This window comes from Hipposideros armiger, unplaced genomic scaffold, assembly GCF_001890085.2.
Source record: "Hipposideros armiger isolate ML-2016 unplaced genomic scaffold, ASM189008v1 scaffold_174, whole genome shotgun sequence".
Lineage (NCBI taxonomy): Eukaryota > Metazoa > Chordata > Mammalia > Chiroptera > Hipposideridae > Hipposideros > Hipposideros armiger.
The window spans coordinates 2,737,359-2,753,017 of NW_017731524.1; the positions used below are offsets into that span (position 1 = coordinate 2,737,359).

The 15,659-nt window shown below is 36.0% G+C and overlaps 1 protein-coding gene across 7 annotated transcripts in view; it reads right to left on the bottom strand.

Annotated features, from left to right (window-relative positions):
- The window catches only part of KLF12 (KLF transcription factor 12), a 529,300-nt gene that overhangs the window by 91,047 nt on the left and 422,594 nt on the right, over positions 1 to 15,659 (bottom strand). For 6 of the 7 annotated variants that reach the window (XM_019652141.1, XM_019652137.1, XM_019652140.1 and 3 more), the window contains one exon: positions 13,565 to 13,612. The exons of the other annotated variant lie outside the window; for it this stretch is intronic. In XM_019652141.1, coding sequence (XP_019507686.1) covers positions 13,565 to 13,612 — 48 coding nt within the window. The remainder of the gene's footprint in view (positions 1 to 13,564; positions 13,613 to 15,659) is intronic. 7 annotated transcript variants of the gene reach the window in all.

The window sequence follows — 15,659 nt, forward strand, 5'->3', positions numbered from 1 at the left end:
CTGAGTTGGTGAACACATTGACATGTGGGGAGGGTGGCACGCCTGGAGAGGGCACAGAAGCACCTTGCCCTGTGCATCTCTTTCATTTGGATTTTCCTGAGTTGCATCCTTTATAATAAACTGGTAATCATAAGTAAAGCACTGTCCTAAGGTCTGTGAGTCATTCTCGTGAATTATTGAACTAAGAGAGGTCAGGGGAACTCTCATATTTGTAGTTGGCCAGGCAGAGGTGTGGGTCTGGGTCGTCTGGCTGACATGTAAAGTGGGGCAGTCCTTTTGGACTGGGCCCTTGACCTGTGGGGTCTATGCAAACTGGATAGTTAGTGTCAGAGCTGAATGTGAATTGCTGGACACTCCACTAATGTTAGAGGATTGGAGGACTGGTTTTTGCTCAGAAAAACTACACAATATATTATCCAAATAATTTTATATTGGGCGTCCATAGTACTCATATTCCTCATGTGCTCTGGCCAAACACAAGAATAATGTCCATAACACCACTGTCAACAAGTGAGGTTACAATTTTTGAAGTTACCATTTTCAAAAAAGTCTGCAGTTTTGTTGGCGAACTATTTTCCCTTAATCATTGTTATTAGAAAATGTGAAAGGATGAATGGCCATAAAATAGAATTAACCCATATTGAAATCTACCAATCCTGATACTGTTTGAAATAATCAAGACAAACTAAATTTACAAAATATGATTAGAGCAGTTTGCTTAAATCTTTAGTCCCTGGTTAAATACAGATGTTATGCAAAATAGGGCTAGGTCTGGAAATTGCCCACAAATCCATCCTGCTTATTTAGCATTATTTTTTGCTTTGAACAAAAGAGAGACACTTCACAGAGTCCCAGAGATATCTGCAGAAATAAGAAGAATCAACATAGGAAAAAACAGAATAAAAAATTGATACATTGCAACAACATGGATGGACCTAGAGGGTATTATGCTGAGTGAAGTAAGTCAGACAAGAAAGAAAATACCATATGATCTCACTTATATGTGGAATCTAAACAATAAAATAAATGAACAAACAAAACAGAAACAGAGTCATTGATTCAGAGAACTGATGGTTGCCAGGTGGGAGGGGGTTTGGCGGACAGGGCAATAAAGATGAAGAGATTAAGAAGTACAAATTGGTGGTTACAAAATAGTCATGGGGATGTAAAGTACAGCATAGGGAATATAGTCAATAATATAGTAATAACTATGTATAGTGCCAGGTGGGTACTAGACTAATTGGGGGATCACTTTGTAAATTACTTAAATGTCTAACCACTATGTTGTACACCTGAAACTAATATAAAATAACACTGAATGTCAACTATAATTGAAAAATCAAGATAATAAAAAAAATCCATATGTATATTAAACAACAACACACAAAGTATAGGGCTAAAAACTACATATTACCAAACAGTAAAATAGAAATGCCATGATTTTAAAAAATGATAAAATTAACACAGAACCAATTTATGTTTCCACTCTTGCAATTCCTGCCCTGGAGATTCAAGAAGGAAAGCAACATGATTCAGTCATTGTACAAGTGGTCAAATTACAATTCAACATTTGAAAATAATAATTAATGAATCAAAACAATTTCTTCATTTGTACTGTGTGCCAGGCCCAATGCTAGGCACAAAATACCGTGCTCACCCTGAAGGGCTTTCCAGATCAGAGAGCTCAAACATCACAGCAATCTCATAGCAGGGCTGAGGAGTGCCTGTTTGAGTACAGACCGTGGATCAGGCTACCTGGGTTCAACCACTACCAGCTCTACTACTTACTGGTTGTGTGATGTATGGGAAAGAGACAGTTTCCCTGTCTTTACAGTGGGGTACTTACATCCTCTCATTCAGAACAATGCCTGGAGCACAGCGTGCTCTAGAGAAGTCTTAGCTACCGTGATGCTCTGCCCTCGCCTACTAGAGTTCGCTTGTTGCAGTGGAGATGTCTGCTTAGGGCTGCCACATGTCTCCATGTCTCATTATCCTCTTAAGCAAATGAAATAACTAGTAAGATGAATCTATGTCTCTGGGGATTGGGGACAGCTTAAGTGCTAAGACACTACAATCAAGGCTGTCACAAAACTGGCAGCTCCCAATTGGTATATAACTAGGGCTATTCCTCATGAAGAAATGTAAAAGCTTAATTTTTCAATAAAAAGTAACCCGAATGTTGCAATATCCTGTTGAATAGCAAGACCAACTCAAATCATTATAGCTGTAGAAGACTCCATTCTATAAGCATCCTAGAGTAACCAGTATTTTGGAAATTCAATGTTAAAGCAACTACACAAATTATCTGCAGGTGAGGAAGTGTGACCCAGTGGTTGCAAGGTGACTTTAGTTTCTTTTTACGTTTTGAGTCTATACATGCACCAACTGGGTGTTGATTTACTATCAGATGAGTGGCTGGCATGAGAAGCTAGAACGTTTACTGGAAAGAGGCTGTACTGTCAGGGGTTCTAATTTGCCAATCCGTCTCCTAATTGTGGTGGTGCTTACAAAACGCATCATCAATCTGGGCAGGGGCAAACAGGTCGGTCAGTTGGACTTGATTTACTGCATTCTGTATGCTGATCAGTGCTGAAGAGCCGGGACCTTGACATTCCCTTCCTCTCACATGTGCATCAGTATGCTACACACACGCCTGCTCCCATCTGAATCACTCACACCATGAGAAGCAAATCATGGACGGATTAAATTATGGATTTTTTAGGTAACAGCATGACCAACACAAGGGTTCAAGGGCTTCAAAAATGGGGCATTTCTATTTCGCTTATGTGAATTACTGTGGAATGCCAGTATAGTCTCATGAGGGACTGTACGTACATATTCTGCTTTTTTTTTTTAACTTGACCATGAATTTACCCACAAGTATGCAATCTGGAAATATATTTGCACAATATTAGATTGAAATTATGCCATTCTGTTCTTCCTATTACCTTTTATAAAAACTTAACATCTTCATGAACTTGCACGCGCTTTGCTTTGTAAGCCATGCACATGCCTAACACAGACACATTCTTCCTGTCGGCTATCATGTTCTATTACAATACGCATATGTAGGCGAACTCCAAACCACCTTCTGTTAACAAGCTCACAGAACACTGCTGAATTTACTTGGAACCCCAACCACATTTTAAAAAATGACACCAACATTTTTATGTTGGCAAAAAATGCCTAATTTAAATCCCTTCTCTTCTTCATTAACTTTTTTTTTTCCCCTGGGCCCAGAAAAATAGACAGAATAATGTTCCTATTACATAAAAAGAGGGAGAAAAATCTTATTTCTGTTGTTTCCTTCAGGGTTTAACTTCTGCAATGGATGGTTCACATCAAACCAAGGGCGGTTCCCAGTGACTGCTAAGAGCAATTCGATAAAGGCCAGGTCTGCCTTGGGCCTGTGAAAAACACTTCTGTGCTCTTGTATCAAACACACATCATGTTCCCTTCATCTACATACTAGCTTTCTAGCCCTGTTTAAAAAGATTTTGTTCCATAAAATTGCATTTGTGTCTTTTTGATTTTTGTTTCAGAACATTTCGACTTTATATATTAAATTTCAAATGGAAATTCTCGGCAATTAATTTTTCTTATAACGTGTGAAACATGCACCTACACACTCTGCTAATTACGATATGTATATGTCATAGTCTAGTGGAAACTGACTACTGTTCATGCCTTGACAGTCAGTACTACACATGGTCTCTGCAAACTGCTGAGTTCCTACTAACAAAAATCTCACACTTTGTGTGCATTTCAAAATTGTATGTTGCTATTTCTGAAGGCTGTTAAAACTCCATTTTTTTCTAATTATAACAGTTTGAGTCATTAATAAAACTCAAAACGACTGAGAATGATTTTCATGTTACCATGGTGAGTTCAGAGCCTAAAAACTCTTGATAACACATAATGGTTGCATAAATCACATCCTATAAAGGGAACATCTCCATGCCTTTGTTTCTCTACAAATATTTTCAATCATTTGTCTTTAAGTAAGGCTGTGGGGCTGCTGGATCATGTGATATCTACATTCGGGAAGTACCGAGAGTTCAGAGAACACCTTCACAAAGGTTACCTCACTCCATCCTCACAAGAGTACAGCAGAAGGATGGAAAGGCGTTACTATATTTGCATTCTGTAAATGAGCACCCTAAGAGGTTCTAGGACTTGTTGGACGTCACAATCGTGCTAGTCAGACAGAAATGAGCACCAATTCTAAGCATGTATTCTTTTTTTCAACTACCTTGACAGAATTCAGAGCCAGAAAGCATTCCTTAGTTCACCTGGTCCATGCCCACTTCATCCAGAACCTGACTGAGGATAACACTACATGACCGGCCAGGGTCAGAGGGTCAGATTCTGGCCACACAGGGACTAGGAACTCCTGACCTGAAGTGGGAATATTAATACTACCTTATGCGGTTGTGCGGATAAAAGGCAATGAGGGATGTGGTTTGTCTCGCTCATAATCACTGCTCAGCACACATTATTTTCTTTCCCTCCTTCCTACTCACTGTTTATATAATGGTACTTAGCTTTCAAACTTCATTTCATAAACTAAAAACGCTTCAGCAATCCATAGTTACTTATAAAAATAGGTGTTGAACGTCTTTGTTTCTGATTTTTATAGTAAATCCTTACATTTTGTTCAATTGTTCTCTTTTCTATAATACACATAGTCCTTTCCATTAAAATACTAGACCAAACAGTAAAGCTTACTCTTATTATAATTTAAGGTTTTAAAATGTAAGTAAAAAACCCACATGAGTTTGCTCTGGCCAATACATTTGTTATGACTTAAGTGTATTTTTAAGTTCTTTTTTTTAATGGCACCATTTTGTGATTAGAATGGAAGTTAATCCTTCCAATTATCAAATATTTGGGGACGTGACCCCTGCTGACACGATTTTGCAGCAATAACAGCCAATACTCTCCAGGGTGGTGGTACATGGAACCACATAATAAGAGATGCATATGACTGTAGCTGCATTTCTCTCTACTGCACACAGTGTTGGTCATGTTCCTGGGGTCAAGCACTGCACAGAAAGCACCCTTAAGAGAATTTCCATGGAATGCCGCAGTACATTGTAGGGCCAGTTTTACAAAAAAGCAGAGCTCTGCAGTTAATTGTGATGTTTCCCTTCTCGTCGTCTTAAATAGATGAGGAATCCTTACCCTCATTTCGCAGATGTAAGTACTGAGGCTGGGTGACTTGCAAACAGAGCCAGCAGAACACACAGGTGGAAATTAAAATTCAGAATAAGGACACCCAGTTCCTGGGCTTGCACTACATCATATTCTCTCCTCCATGGAAGTCCTTCATTGTCTTCCAGGAAAGAAAAATAGCACATTGTGTGGACAGAAAAATTTTCTGTCCTGATCTTAAAATTTCTGATGAAAAGGGGGAATTAACCCTTGGAACATACATTCTGCATTTCAAAATCATGAGAAGTAAATCTCAAAAGAATGTATATTCCTTCTTAAGATCTCTAAAATAGCCCCATTTCACTTACTATGTTTTCTTAAAGTTACCTGAAAATTAAATGGACACAAACAGAATATGATATTCAGAGTGAGTAGATATGTGTAAGTTACACTTTTTATAAAGCCAGGGAATAGAAATTTTTATTAGATTTAATTAATGCAAGTGTATATTCATGTCTATCCACATGTAGTTAAAGTTACAGTTTATTATTACCCTATTATCTAATGATGCAGTTGAAATTAAAGTATTTTTATACAAATACATGATATTGTAGCATAATTTCAATGCAATTTTTCATACTTCCACCTTGAACTGACACTTTTTTCCCTGTCACATTAACTATCATTTCAAATGAGCTGTCAGGTTCAAAACAATCATTGCCTCCTTTAGGGCAATATTTTATGGCTACTGTCCTAGATTAAAGCCTTTCAGATGGGACCTTTAGGTACATATGGGCGACACGAGCATCCTGCCTCCATTTATTATGCAGAGCCTCATGCTTTGCACATCTAAGTACTAACAGTTCCTTAGCTTTATCTAACTGTTCTTGCATTACTTTTCCTGTAACTTGATTTGTTTGCCTGGTGGTTAATTTTTCAGTTACACAATACTAGGTATATTTATGTAAATTATCCTGAAATTTCTTTTGAAATGGGAAAGGGAATAAGAAATACTCAATCCTGTTGTCAGATCAAAATGTCCTGACTGTTGTTCTGGAATTACGGTTTTTGTAGACCAGAGAACACAATCATCAATACAGGAATCTAGTTCACTAGCATCATGCTGGAATAGTCTCAAAATTTTTCCCCACAAGTTGCTATCTTGGTTGGTAGAATGTGCTGAACATGGCAAGCCACTGACCTAAGTCAGCTGTTTTCCATTGATCTTTTCCCCGTGTTCATATACATAGTCATACAGATACAGGCAATTAGACATGAGTAAACCTAAATTCCCAAAGTCACTATAGCTATGGGACAGACAGCAGGTTAAATGACATTTCCAGCCACTTTTTCCTCCCAAATGATTCTAGCAAACAAGTGAATCCTAACACACCAATGTGTAAGCAATTTCTTAGATGAAAACTGATAGTTCTAGAAGCCTTTTAACAAGAAAATTGTACACAGAATCTCAAAGTATAAAAAAGATAGAAGCAATGTTTAGTTATAAAACATTTATATTATGAATGACAATCCCTAACAATTATCATGAAATGAATATGAAAAGAACAATGATGTATTTTGATAAACACTAAAATCTGACCAGTTCTGTAATAGCAATGGCAGCATCCAAATTATCTTTCATTTGGTTTCAATTAGTGAGTATAAAAGCATCTACATCCACTGAAATGCATAGTTATAAATGGTCAGAGAATTCAACAGGCCATGGTGCGATCTCAGAATCCCCTTCCATTAGAATAATTTAGATTATCTCTGAGTGGACAAGTGCTATAATAATCGAGATTATTACTGCATGGAAGGGAATAAAGAACCATGTGAGGTATTCAAAATATTCTATATCTTGATCTTGAGGAAAGTCACACGAATGTATTCTGCTGTGCACCTAAGGTCTATAACGCGCCAACATACATGTCTTTCCATTAATAATAAAATGACCCAGAAGCCTGAAATAGAATTTTCGTTTCAAAGTTAAAAAAAATTTCTAATGAAAGTATATATTGTTTATTATTATTCTGAAAGTTAGGAAATGAAGAGCAAAACGATCTCTGATACATTACCTGGGCCACACATGGTAAACATTCACTTGTTATTATCCAAGGGACTGCTAAGACACGGTGCGGGCATGTGCTGAACACATGTGCCAGGCTTGGCCTGACATGTAATTGAGTCTGGCGCATGTGTGGTTGAATAATGTGCTCAGCTGTGCAATTTTATGTGAGTGGACATCTGTAGACATGAGTTTGAAAAGAACTAGTGCAAAGTGACAACTTTTATATGATAATAAAAAGCAATAACAGGAAGCAGCAACAGCTAACATTTATTGAGGTCTTACTACATTATAGGCTCTCTGCCAAGCTCTTGCGTTCACCACCTCGAGAATTCCATTTACAGGAATTTTAAACATATGAACAGAGATGGTAGGAGATGTTTTGTGATCTTCCCTCCAAATACGATAACCTGGTAGTACAAATGAACATACATATAGGCTCCAAGTTTGTAAAATGTTGAGAGGCAACTCTCTTCTGTGTGATTGTGTTATAATAAGCATAATTAACAAAAAATAAAATTCATTAAAAGGAATCCAAACACTTAAAACCTAGTATTCAATAGGTGCCATCTTGAAAAGGATTATTAACACATTGAGGGCAGGGCATTTAAATTGTTTAAATATATGTTCCCGGGGTTTAAACAATTGAAATAAACTTTTATACTGTGTTTCTTTAAAAATTCATAACAAATTCGCTAACTATTTTTGTGAACTGAAATGTTCAGGCAATACTCACCAAAGACCCTAGTAGTGCTTGCCGGTGTGATACCTCTGGAAACACTGCCCCTTAATGTACAGATGCAAATCTGCATCACTGGTCCACAATGTGTTAAAAGTAACTTTTCTGACACCAAATGCTATGCCCTGTTCTCAGAGTTTATCGTTGACAAACTCCTTCTGTTTGTCCACAATAACAATTAACAAGCTTGGAGCCTAGACTTGAATTAATTACCTGGGTTAGGACTCCTTGCCTTAACAGTTGTCTTCATGATTAATATTTTTCAGATGTAAAGTTCTTGATACTTTCTATTATATCTCTTATACATTATCCATTATCCTTAAATGAAGTCTTATTTGACAGCTTTATTTATAAAGCTCTAAATTTCAAACACTTACTTGATTCCTTAAATTGAAGTAATTATTAAAGAATATATAAATGTGGATCAAACTGTGCTAAACCACAATATACATGCTCCCTTACTTAAGGCGACGCTATTGTTCTAGAAATAGTCAACCATGCATCATAATAGTGTAGGAAGACAAACTTGGAATCTCATGACTAAATGGCAAAAACTACTGGATGGTTACCAGATACTGAGGAACGCTCAGGCCTCTCTAGTGTGTTAATAAATCACTGGCTTAGCGCATCATAGACCTGAATAGGACCTGGGAGATCCTTTTGCCCAAACCCCTTGTTTTCTGCTTGAAAAAAAGAGATGTCCACAAAGGCTGGGCAATACGCTCTAGGCCCACTGCTTGACAGAGGTGGAGCAGAACCAGCTCCTCCACCACCTTTAGAAATGAGATTCTTTCTCATATATTGGAAAAGCCTTTAAAAAATTGCAAGTACATAGTTATACAGGCCTCTGAATATATTTTAGTAAAGAAAATACACATTTTTATGTGGAATCCTCTTTCTTGACATGTGTCCCAGTTCAAACAGTAAAACCCTGCCTATTGTGCAATAGCGTTCAATTTATTTAAACATAACTTTAAAAATATCATTAAGCTCCCCTTTTGCTCCTGATGAAGTAATTTCAAAACTTTAACTCTTTCATTCTGACTTTTGCACCATCTTCAATTCCCCATATTCATCTTCAAAAGATATTATATGTAAGTAGAGTGCACAGATCATAAAGGAATGTGTGGATTAACCTGTCCTATGCGGGGTTTACCTACTGTTTAACTAGCCCAGAAAATTATGAAACATTAGATTAACAAATTTGTTAGATGAATTTAAATGTTATTATCTAATCTAATAGATAATTTAACCATCTAATTTATCTGTGCTCTGCACTGCACAATACACATCTTTGTACTCTCTGCCTTCCAGCTAAAGCCAGGTTATTTCTGTTCTGTTCTTTTTCTTTATTTTCAAAATCAACAAAGTCTGGGTTTTACAAGCATCAGATTTGCTAAAAAGAAAGTGTTGATGCTTCCCCCTACTCCTAAAGTGGAAAGACATTTGAGATAATCTTGAATCTTTTCCCCCTCCGTGATAAAGATGGTTTGTCTGACCCAGGCAGGTCTCCCACGATGACCGGTCACTTCTTGGCATATGTTCAATGCTCAATAAATATGAGCGATAACACAAATTACTGTAATGGAAAACTTTAATTCGGTAGAAATCTTCTTTGAATACAAATATCCTAGATCTCCTAGTGAACAGAAAATGAAATCATTTTTGGCATGCTAAAGATGACATTCTCTACTTGTCTCTTCCTCAAAGCCTAGTATGGTGTCTTAAATACGGCAAATATTCCATAAGCACTGAAGGAATGAAGTATAAGAATGAAGTAACTCTCTTCTGATGCTTGTCATGTCATTAATGTAGAACAATGCAATCACTCAGTGATCTGGTAGGAGTATCTGGATGAATCAGCAAGGTTTATCTGCAACTTTGATTTTATGATCCCAGCTCTATGAAATTCAAAGAAGGAACTCTAGTTCCTGGGCACCGTACAAGCACAGAAATCTGGAAAGTGCTGAAGAGACGCTCGTATCTAACTGATAAGAGATGGGAAGGTTAGAGAGTTACAAAATATTATAGAGCTAGAAAATGTTAAGGGCCACTACTAATAGAAAAGCCCTTTATTTTCTCGTTGGAATGAACCAAGACCCAACCTACACACTTGGTTTAAAGTTTATAAGTACTGATGTTTGAAGTTACGAGATCAAAGGAAAGAAGAAGAATCTCAAAGTTCATGTGGATAAGAAGACAAACATGTAACTAGAATGAAAATGGAGAGAAGATAAAAACGGCCCTGGCATATACTGGGCCTTTAATTATTATATTTTGAATGGATAAAAATTCATAATTGCTACCTACATTGACCTGTCCACATAATTATTAAAGTTTATTATATATAATGTGCATACACACACACACACACACACACACACACACACACACACACATGCAATTAAATTGTTTTCAAACACAATTCTTGAGTAACTGTCTCAAACATTCTTTTCCCTCTGGGTAGACAGATCTCTAATCCATACGAATGACCATCACTACTCTGTTGTCATTTTATTTTTCTCATCTCCCTCACAACCACATTTCTACATTTACTTCTGCAAAATCATAGGCTCCTACCTCTTCAGCACTCATGATTGCTTCCTATTAACCTGCTGCACCAGGCTTATATGTCCTTTTAAAAACTCAACTAAATCTGTATTGTCTTTAGTTCATTTTTTGCTAAATTGAGCAGACTTCTCATTCTTCACCCTCCTGGAACTTCAGCGGGACAGGAGCTGGTTGAAAAATCACTCCTCCCTATCTTCTCGATGCTTCTCTTAGTTCCTCTGTCCCTCCTTTTTATTCACTGTTCTCCCTTCACCGGCCTCCTCACCACAGGTCTTCCTCCAAAACCGGGTCCTTGGCATCGTGTTCTTTGCTGGGAAGAACTGAATAGATCCTATTTTAAAGATTAAATAATCAGTAGAATGCCTTTTAAGAAAGACTATGGATACCAAATGTAGAGCGACTGCAACTCCTGTATGACTGCTGTTGGGGATGTAAAAGGATGCCACTACTTGGAAAACTGCTTGGTAGTTTCCTGTTAAGATGAACACACATCTACCTTTGACCCAGCAATTCCTTTCCTAGGTATGTACCTAAGAGAGATGAAAACATGTCCATGGCAGAGTTGCACATGCATGTTCCTACAGTCTTATTATATTAGCCCCAAATAGAAACAACTCAAACGTTCATCAAAAAGAGAATGGATAGTGTTACATCCATACATGAACTATACTTAGCAATGCGACAACATGCAAGAATCTCAAAAGTATTATGTTGAGAGAGAGAAGACTGAAGCAAAAGAATACATAGCATATCATTTCATAAGTGAAAAGGCTAAAACTAATCCCTGGTGACAGATACCAGAAAGTGTTTGTGGGTTGGGAGGAGACAGAAAATTGCGGGGGGGTACAAGGCAACTTTCTGGGCAATCAAAATTTTCTGTATCTTGATTTGGGTAGCAGTTACAAGAGGATATACAATTGTTAAAACCCTTTGAACTGCACTCTTAAAATAAGAGTATTTTATTATATGTAAACAATACCTCAAAAAATCAATAAACCAATCATTGTTCTTATGCCAATTACTTTGTTTCTGTATTTCCAGTCCTCTCTAATCAGTTCCAGTTCTGGATCTCCAAATACCACCAGGACCTCTCCATCTGGCTCTTTCATCATTATGTCAAACTCCGCCACCCACTCCTCTCAATTACATCATTCAGCTTAAAGGCATGGCCGTACCTTCTCCCTCCATCTTATTCTTTGGAGTCTAGTTATCACACTAAAACTATGAATTATTCCTTTAAAAAATAAATCATAAATGCTTTCCCTCAAGACAAAATGCAGGAAAGAGCACATTTAACATGTGGAAAATTATGTCTGATTGGGCACCATTAACATCATTACTTGTTAGTTCTAATGATACCAGCTAAGTCCCTTAACTCTCCTGAGTCTTATTATATTTTTTTCATCTGAAAAATCATTACTATATTTCAATCATTACAACATTAAGGAACATTGTCAGATACATAAAAAAATAAATTGATAATTACAATGTTCTACATTTTTAACACAACTTAGGGTTATTGTTACTGATACTTATTCCAAAGCTACCACTACAGACCTGGCTGAAACCCAGAGTTGCTCATGTCTGAACGATTTTAACAACTTCCGATAGATTCTTCCTGATTTTTTGGGCACATGACCAACCTGTTACTCATTTTCATGACTAATAATTTACCATGCAATCCTTTTGAAAACATTAGTATAATCTTGCTCTTTTAAAGATACATGTGGCAAGATTTATGAACCCCCACATTTGTTTCTAAGTAGCTGTCAACCTGGAAACTTGAGTAAAAAATGTAAAAGTAAAATGCTAACATTACAAATACATTAAAAAAATGGATTTTAGTATGTAAAGAGATTACATACTTTTAAATCAATAACTGTCTTTTTTGTTTTCTTGAACAATTTCTAATTTTGCTGGATATTCTCGCATTGTAAAACCTTTACTGGTCTGCTGACTTTACTTGGATAATAAGCATCCTAAAAAGCTGTAGTGAAAATTAATATTTTAACCCCATAATCTAATCTACACATTCATTATAATATGGTAGGAAGACATTTTAATCTCTTGATTAAAAAAGTCATTTATTTTTTTCTAATACATATTCTTCTTTGCATTTTCCTATCATATATTAGAAAAGTTTCTCTAAATGTACAATTTAAAATAAGTTTTATATTTGCATTAGAAAATGGAAACTATAAGACTCAATCCCACGTTTTCTCTCATTTGTGACAGTGCTTACATATACAAACAAAATGCAGACTGCATGCAGAATTGAAGACCAAAACACTTTGTTAAAAGGTCGTGCAATTTTAGCTCAAAGATTTATTTTCAATTATCTGTAAAACAGCTTCAATTTTACATTTTATTTATGTTTTGTCATTATTGTGGCCCATAGCTATATAATTTCAGAAATCAAGGGGAAAAAGCACAATAGCTGACTTTATTTTTTGTCATTTTTGTGCACCATAAGAGATTAATCAATATTAATTTGAATTTAGAGCCTAAATATAACTATATTTCAAAGATTTTGCTTATTTAGTTAGAACTGGCCTCTTGACAAGCTCTGTATTTTAGAAATACAAAAATATTTGATAAAATAAAACATTTCTGAGAGTATAACCCTGGAGATGAGGATTTGCACTACAAAATTCAAATTTCAAGACACAATAAATGTACTAGTCATTACTGATTTGAAAAAAATACATCAATAAGTGAACTAGGGGGAAGAATTTACAAGATCCATCAGAACCATTCAGAAATTTTATGAGATCACGGCTAAAATTTGCTAAAACTTAGGAAATTAGATTTTAAAAACAGGTAAATTAATTTCAATTGCTTCTACAAACAACAGCCTTTCTTTTCCAAAACAGTATATTAGTCATCACTTTCCTAAGCTCCTCATCTCCATGGGAGGAATACACTTCCCTACACTGATGCTGGGCTTGGTCATATGACTTGTTTTGGCCAATTTGATGTTGGCAGTTGAGTGACACAAGCAAGGCTTAAAATGTGTTTGTACAAATTAGGCTTACCTTTTTGTGCTCCAGCCATTGCCATGAGAAATACATGCCCTGGGTTGTCTGTTGGGTTTAGAAAAATGAGAGACGTGAACAGTACTGCCCCAACAACCTGCAGACCTGCCCCAGATGATCAGCTGATGTATGGAAGAGAAGTGTTTTATGATGGTATGCCACTGAGTTTTACAAGAGCTATCTATCCAGCATTATAGTGGCAACAGATGACTGATTATATATATGAACTATATATACAACATATATACAATACATAGATAAACCAATGTATATGCATAAATATACATATTAAACTAATTTATAACATATATATGTATATGTATATGTATTTAAGTATTAAACTTTAACCTTGGTGCCAGACATTATTGGTTAACTGACTCAGTCTCTGTCCAAATTTTTCTTTTCTTTAGCCATATTGCAATAATTGGGACCATGTAAACCAATGTTGGTCAATAAGATATAAGCTGATGTCACAGAGTGGGGCTCCTGGAAAAGCTTTTTAAAAGTAGCATGGTTGGCTGGTATGTTCCTCTGGCTGGCTAGTTAGTTTGTTGTGTTTCTATCCCTTCCCTTCTGACTGGAATAGGGGCAGGATACTTGAAGATGCAACGAACTTCATATAACTAGTGAGAAGAAAGCCACAATGAAAGACAACAAAACAGAAATAGAAAAGAAACCTTGAGAATATTCTGAGGGCCTCCAGCAGCCTGTGCTGCCTATGTCAGACTTCTTGTTATACTGGAAAAATTATTCTTGGTTTGAGCTCTCTAGTAAGGTTTATTGTAATTTGCAGCCAAAAGTAACATTAACCAATATTTAGAAGGATAGGCAGATAGGTAGACAGGAAGGTAGATAGAATTGTTTTATTAAATTACTTAAAAAGATATCTAATTCTATCTAGAAATATTATTTGACTCAGTCTAATATTAAAAATTAGATTGATACTCTGCCATAAGAAAGGATGAAATCTTACCATTTGCCACCACATGGATGGACCTAGAGGATATTATGCTAAGTGGTACAAGTCAGACTGAGAAAGACAAGTACCATATGATCTCACTTATATTGGAATCTAAAAAACAGAATAAATAAACAAACAGAACAGAAACAGACTCATAGATACAGAGAACAAACTGATGGTTGCTAGATGGAAGGGGAGTAGGGAATGAGTGAGAAAGGTGAAGGGATCAGGAAGTACAATTGGTAGTTACAAAATCGTCATGAGGATGTGAAACAGAGTATGGGGAATATAATCAATGATGTTATAATGGCTATGTAGGGTGTCAGATGGGTACTGGACTTGTCAGGGGGATCACTTCATAGATTATATAAATACCTAACTACTGTACTGTATACCTGAAACTAATATAAAATAATACTGAATGTCAACTATAATTAAATACGTGTGTGTGTGTGTGTGTGTGTGTGTGTGTGTGTGTGTATTCATTCACAGGATGTAACGTATAGTATAGGGAGTATAGTCAATGGTATTGTAATAGCTATGTACAATATCAGATGGGTAGTAGACTTGGTGGGGTTATCACTTTGTGAGGGGTGTTAAATGTCTAATCATTATGTTGTTCAGTACACCTGAAACTAATATAAAAAATTAGACTGATAAAATGATCATTTTAGCAAGAGTATATAATTACTTTAAAATTAAGTTAAAGGTTCACTTTTATATATTAGATGTGCTTTCCTATAAGTAGAAATAACATTTACGGATATATTAGGTAATTTTAAAACTAAAATGTGGCAGAATTAATTTTATTTTATAATTTAAGGTTTGGAATCCTTTCCCCTACCCTAATAATTTTGCAGATTAATCAGAAATAGCTTTAAAATTTACTGGCATTTTTACTATACTAACTGTACATGGTTTGGGATTTAATTTTTAGGATGAGCCACAATGCTGATGTATTTGACTTCTATGGGTGGTTACCCTCATCTGTGTGATTGTGAAAGCAGGTGGCAAAATATCTTGCTAAATCATCAACCTGATAAGGTTCACTCTTATCCTAGCTATTTTTTCTGTCTATATGAGATTTTTCTATATAGCAGCAGTTCTTCAAGAAAACATAGCCTTCATTTTTTT